At 44.4% G+C, this 6,007-nt stretch overlaps 1 protein-coding gene across 3 annotated transcripts in view; it reads left to right on the top strand.

Annotated features, from left to right (window-relative positions):
- The first annotated feature begins 67 nt into the window (after positions 1-67).
- The window catches only part of APPL1 (adaptor protein, phosphotyrosine interacting with PH domain and leucine zipper 1), a 45,108-nt gene continuing 39,168 nt past the window's right edge, over positions 68-6,007 (top strand). The window contains exons 1-2 of one of the 3 annotated variants that reach the window (XM_055273228.2): positions 189-277; positions 3,035-3,088. In XM_055273228.2, coding sequence (XP_055129203.1) covers positions 3,086-3,088 — 3 coding nt within the window. In that variant the 5' untranslated portion in view covers positions 189-277; positions 3,035-3,085. Of the gene's footprint in view, positions 278-3,034; positions 3,089-3,116; positions 3,203-6,007 lie in introns of all 3 variants that reach the window. The other 2 variants (XM_055273235.2, XM_055273219.2) reach the window with 2 other exon arrangements.

Below are 6,007 nucleotides of genomic sequence, written 5' to 3'. Positions count from 1 at the left end.
GGGCGTCCCCGGGAGCCAATGGACGCGCCGGGAGGCGGGGCAGGAAGGCCGAGGGGGCGGGATTTCCCGCACGGCGGCTCGGCGCCTGGAGAAGGCGGTGCGGGCTGGGACGGCGGCAGCGCCTGCCGGAGAGGGCGGGCCGGGGTCAGCTGCGGCGGGCGGGCCGGCGCGGGGAGCTGTGGGCGGCCGCTGCGTCTCCTGCCGCCGCCCTCCCTCCGCCACGATGCCGGGGATCGACAAGCTGCCCATCGAGGAGACGCTGGAGGACAGCCCGCAGGTGAGACGCGGGACCTGGTGGGCGACTAGGGAGAGCCCAGCGGGCCGACCCCAGGTCTGGCGCCTCCGCCGCTCTCGCAGGTTCCCGCCCCGGCCCAGGTGGGCGCCGCCGCCGCCCTAGGTCACCGCCCGTCGCAGGCCGCGCCCCGAGTTGTGGAGGCTGGGCCCGCCGCCCAAGGCCCGCGTGGGCCTGCTCAGCTGGGCCGAGGGCCGCAGGCAGAGACCGAGCCGCTGGTGCTCGTGGGCCAGGCGGTCACGTACGCGCGCGGGTCTCCTTTTTATTTGACGAAAGGCGCCGTTTTTATCGCGGTGATGTGAGGTGCCAAATCTCGATCCTGAAATTTTCTCCCCGAGAACCTCTTCAGAAAAAATGCAGAAGGGAGAGAAACGCCGGTAGTCTTAATGATTTCCGAGGCTCAGCAAGCTAGAGAAGGAAATGGATCGTTTTCCTTCGGGAGAGGCTGTAAGGTTGTGTGTGGAGACCTAACGGCAAAGCCCGTGACGGGTCCCGGAGCCCAAGACCGCTCTCCCCGCCGAGTGTGCCCGTGTCGCGGCCGTGACTGTGGTCGCTGTCACTCGAGCTGTGCACGGCGAGGGATGGACGGTGCCTTCGCCGCTCCTCGACTGCTGCGCCGCTCCCTGCAGACTTGGCCTTAATAAACTCACCAAAATAAAAGCCCTGTGTTCTGTGCGTCGGAATGATGCTGGTGTGGTTGCTCTAGCTTAAGACAGTTTTGGAAAATGTAACCATTTAATATGTTTTCAGTACTGAAGAATGAAATCAGCTATAGTTTTTAAAATGTTGGCAGGGGCTGTAACTTGGATAGGGAAAACTTCATCTCAGCCTTTTTACACGATAATTTAAACGGTTTAAGACGGTGTTGCTGGTTGGACACTATTTAGAATGAAACATTTCTGAATTATTGCTGATTTAGAAATGCAGTTGCACCATTTCGTGTGTCTTTACAGTTGAACATGGCCCCCAAAGAAGAAAAGCAGAAGAGATCTAGATCTCCTTTTCCTGGATGGCACTTCTGCCATGGATTTTGTGCCAATGTTAATTGCCAAGTTGAAATGGGGCTCTGATTGTAGAATTGATTTGTTCTTTTTTATTCTGAAAGTTATCTTCACAGGCCAGTTGCCTGCTGCTAATGTACTCTTATCAGCCTATAGTGACAAAAAGAGAAACTCACATTTGGTTTATCTTGACTGCCAGTATACTCGGTTCAATTTTTTTCTTGATGATTTCTCCATATAAAGTTATAAACTGTATTTGTTTCACATGATTTGCAAAAAGTTTGTGGAATTGGTCAGGTGTACTTTGTCATTTTACTTTTTATTATGTAAGATTCAACAGGTTGCCTTACCTTTCTTCTCTTACTTGGCTTTTTTTTAATAGCCCATAAAGACTATAAACGGCTCAGAATGGATTGTATACTGCCCTAGAAATGACTTGTGAGGCAGAGATAAACTCTTGACTCATCTAATTTCTTGAGGTTTTTGCACAGATTAGTTTACAACTTAAGAATTGTGGTTTTTTTTTTCTTTACAAGCATGCATCATACTAGTGTCCGTTTTACAGTATGTTTGTTTGTTTTTTGAGATGGGGATCTTGCTATGTTTCCCAGTCTGGAGAGCAATGGCTGTTCACAGACACTATCGTAGTGCACTATGTCCTGAAACACCTACGCTGAAGTGATCCTCCTGCCTCAGCCTCCCTAGCAGCTGGGACTACAGGCGTGTGTCACTGTGCCAGCTAATTTTTTTTTTTTTTTTCCTGAGACGGAGTTTTGCTCTTGTTGCCCAGGCTGGAGTGCAATGGCGCAATCTTGGTTCACTGCAACCTCCGCCTCCCGGGTTCAAGTGATTGTCATGCCTCAGCCTCCTGAGTAGCTGGGATTACAGACGTGTGCCACCACGCCCACCTAGTTTTTGTATTTTTTGTAGAGACAGGGTTTTGCCATGTTGGCCAGGCTGGTCTCGAACTGACCTCAGGTGATCTGCCCGCTTTGGCCTCTCAAAGTGCTGGGATTACAGGTGTGAGCCACCTCGCCTGGCCTGTGCCAGCTAATTTTTAGTGAAGTAGCCACATTGATATCCCTTCAATGTTGAAAGGCAATAAATTTGAACTAGGTAAAATTTACTTGGGAAAATTAATTGGGACAACTGGGATTTAGGAAGTGTAGATACTTGGAGGTGATTCTTAGGTCGAACCTGTGGCAGAATGCAAAGCCTTGGATCTAGGGTTGAGGAGGTTTTTAGTCATCACTGCCACTTACCACCTTCTGCTTTAGGGCAAATCGTTCAACGTCCCTGAACCTCAGCTGTTGTGCCTTAATGGCATGTTTTTATTTTTGACCCTGATTAAAAAAAAAATAATAGTTGCTTGCTTCAGAAAAATTGGAAGGTCCAGAAAAGAATAACACACAATTACCTGTTGGGTACCCAGCAAAACCTTATTAACAGTTTGCTTTCTTTATTCTACTGTTTTTTTTTCTTCTGTATGTTTTAATGGAATTGAGATTATATTGTGCATAATGATCTTTATCCTGCTCTTAGCTTAACATTATCACTTAAGTATCTTCATATGTTTTTACATTCCAAATAAAAAAATTTGAAGACCACACATTTCCTTAACTGATTTCACAACCCATTGCTGGACTTTCAGAGTTTTCCCAAAGTTTTGCTTTTATAAATAGGGCTGAGATTAATGCTTTGGAGCATAAATTTTCTTCTCAGTTTGAACTATTTTATCTAGAATAGAGTCCAAGAAGCAGAGCAGCAAAGAATATGAAGACTTTTAAAGCTCATGGTAAGTTTTTTGTTTTTTTTTGAGACAGAGTCTCACTGTCACGTAGGTTGGATTGCAGTGGCGCAGCCATAGCTCAGAAACCTCAAACTCCTGGGCACATGCCACCAAGCTCAGGTCATTTTATTTTATTTTATTTATTTATTTTTTTGGAGATGGAGTTTCGCTCTTGTCACCCAGGCTAGAGTGCAGTGGCATGATCTTGGCTCACTGCAACCTCCACCTCCTGGGTTCAAGTGATTCTGCTTCCTCAGCCTCCCAAGTAGCCCAACTAATTTAAACATTTTTTGTAGAAGACTGGGCGTGGTGGCTCACGCCTGTAATCTCAGCACTTTGGGAGGCCGAGGCGGGCAGATCACGAGGTCAGGAGTTTGAGACCGACCTGGCTAACATAGTGAAACCCCATCTCTCCTAAAAATACAAAAAATTAGCCAGGCATGGTGGCAGGCATCTGCAATCCCAGCTACTCGGGGGGCTGAGGCAGGAGAATCACTTGAACCCGGGAGGCGGAGGTTGCAGTGAGCTGAAATTGCGCTGTTGCACTCCAGCCTGGGCAACCGTGCGAGACTCCGTCTCAAAAAAAAAGAAAATTTTTTTTTTGTAAAGACAGGGTTTCACTATGTTGGCCAGGCTAGTCTTGAATTCCTGGCCTTAGAGCTGGGATTACAGATGTGAGCCACTGTACCAGGCCCTAAAAGTTTTTTATTTGATTAGTTTTTAATTTTTTTAGATCATTTAGATCTAATCAAAAGTGGCCTGCCAGTTGCTACCTAAAAAAGTTAGAGCCTTGGCCTGGCACAGTGGCTCATGCTTGTAAACACTTGAGGGTGGGAGTTTAAGACCACCCTGGGCAAAGTAGCAAGACCTCATCTCTACAAAAAATAAAATTAGCTGGGCGTGGTGGCATGAGCCTGTAATCCCAGCTATTCAGGAGGCTAGGGCAGGAGGGTTGATTGAGTCCAGGAGTCCGTGGCTGCAGTGAGCTATGATCACACCACTGCACTCCAGCCTGGGTAACAGAACGAGGCTTTGGCTCTAAAAAAAAAAAAAAAAAAAAAAAAAAAAAGAACCTGGGAGTGATGGAAGACTATCCTGAATTATAGTTACCCTTCTTTTAGTTTTGATTTATTGTAACTACATATTAAATTAGGGAGAATTTGCAAGTCCAAAATCCAGCTGATCAAACAAGCATCTTTTAAGAATACTGCTTGGAACATAGGGGGGGAAAAAGCATGTTTGGAATTACGTTGCCCAAACCAGACAATTCTGCAAAAGATCATTCATTGAGCCAGAAAATCTTAAGCTTATACTAGATGCCTTGTCCATATTTATATGTTGTTTTAAAAATCAAAATCAAAATAAACCTTGTTAATTACTAAAAACAGATAATGATCTTTAAAAAATTAATTGATTTTATGTGTAGATATGTATCTTAGTGATTCATCTATGATAGAACAGTGAAGACAAACCCCAGTCCCAAATGGGATCTTCTTTTTTTGCATAATATGAAATAATCATGGGATGTGCCTTTCCTCCCAACGTTTTGATGTCTCTGATTGGGATTCCTCTTAGAGTTGATGGTATATTAACAATTGCTATCAGCCAGGTAGCAGTAGTAATGTATTTCACACTGCCTGCAAATGTACATACTTGGTTGTTTCTCCTAGTAGCATACTGGCCAAGTGTAGTCTCTCAGTGTTCAACTAACAAATCAATTTTGCCACCATTTGAGAAAAGAATATCAGTCCTGGTTTTTGTCCGAAAACCTTCCTTTGACACCTGTTGAGATGTCAAATGACATCATCAAAACTTGCTGAATGAGTGTCAGTTTCTTGGAAGAAAATATTAGGGACAAAAATGGAGTACTTCTAAGAAATACTTCTCATGGCACAGAGAATGATAATGTATATTGGTGACTCTTGAGTTGCAAAGTGGTTCATGGGCCCGGTGCAGTGGCTCACACCTGTAATCCCAGCACTTTGGGAGGCCGAGGCGGGTGGATCACAAGGTCAGGAGATCGAGACCATCCTGGCCAACACGATGAAACCCCGTCTCTACTAAAAATACAAAAAATTAGCCGGGCGTGGTGGCTGGTGCCTGTAGTCCCAGCTACTCGGGAGGCTGAGGCAGGAGAATGGCGTGAACCCGGGAGGCGGGGCGTGAACCCGGGAGGCGGAGCGTGCAGTGAGCCAGGATCACGCCACTGCACTCCAGCCTGGGCGACAGAGTGAGACTCCAATTCAAAAAAAAAAAAAAAAAACAAAAAAAAAGAAAAGTGGTTCATAAGATTCGAACTCTGTGAAGTTTTAGAAATAAATTTATGATACTTTTATTTCTTATGTTTACATGAGAGCCGTATATGATAAAATTCTGTGTGAAAGTCTGTTTCCATAAATATAAGGTAAAAAATTCAAGGCATAAGAAAACCTTAAGTCATAGCTTAATTGCCAGCATTGTTTTTTTTTGAGTAGTACAAAAATAAAAATGATGCATCTTACAATGGATACCATAATAGATTCGATGAAATGGTACCATATTGATTCTATTTTTTTAAGCTACTAACTTTAAACAAACAGTAATTATCCAGTGTTGAAGTTGATATTGTTAGCTTAAAATAGGGAATCTGTTTCAACTTTCTTCGCGCTAAGAAGAGCTTTTAAATTTAATTATGCTACAAGTTTTTACAAAATATGTAACTCCTTGAATTGGAATTACCCATTTTTAGAAAAAAAACAAAAAAACAAAAAACGAAGTGGGAGATTTTTCTTGAGAATGGCACTAGCCAAACAAGATTTCCTGATGTTTTCTTTTTTACATCTTGAAATAGCACTATAGGGAGTTGTAGTGGAGTGTTTGAAAAAGATTTGTCAAATCTAAATCTCTGAGGCCTGGGGAAGTAGAGGACTGAAAATAGGGACTTAC

This window comes from Symphalangus syndactylus, chromosome 1 (genome assembly GCF_028878055.3).
Source record: "Symphalangus syndactylus isolate Jambi chromosome 1, NHGRI_mSymSyn1-v2.1_pri, whole genome shotgun sequence".
Classification (NCBI taxonomy): Eukaryota; Metazoa; Chordata; class Mammalia; order Primates; family Hylobatidae; genus Symphalangus; species Symphalangus syndactylus.
This window is presented reverse-complemented; position numbering and strand designations above follow the sequence as displayed.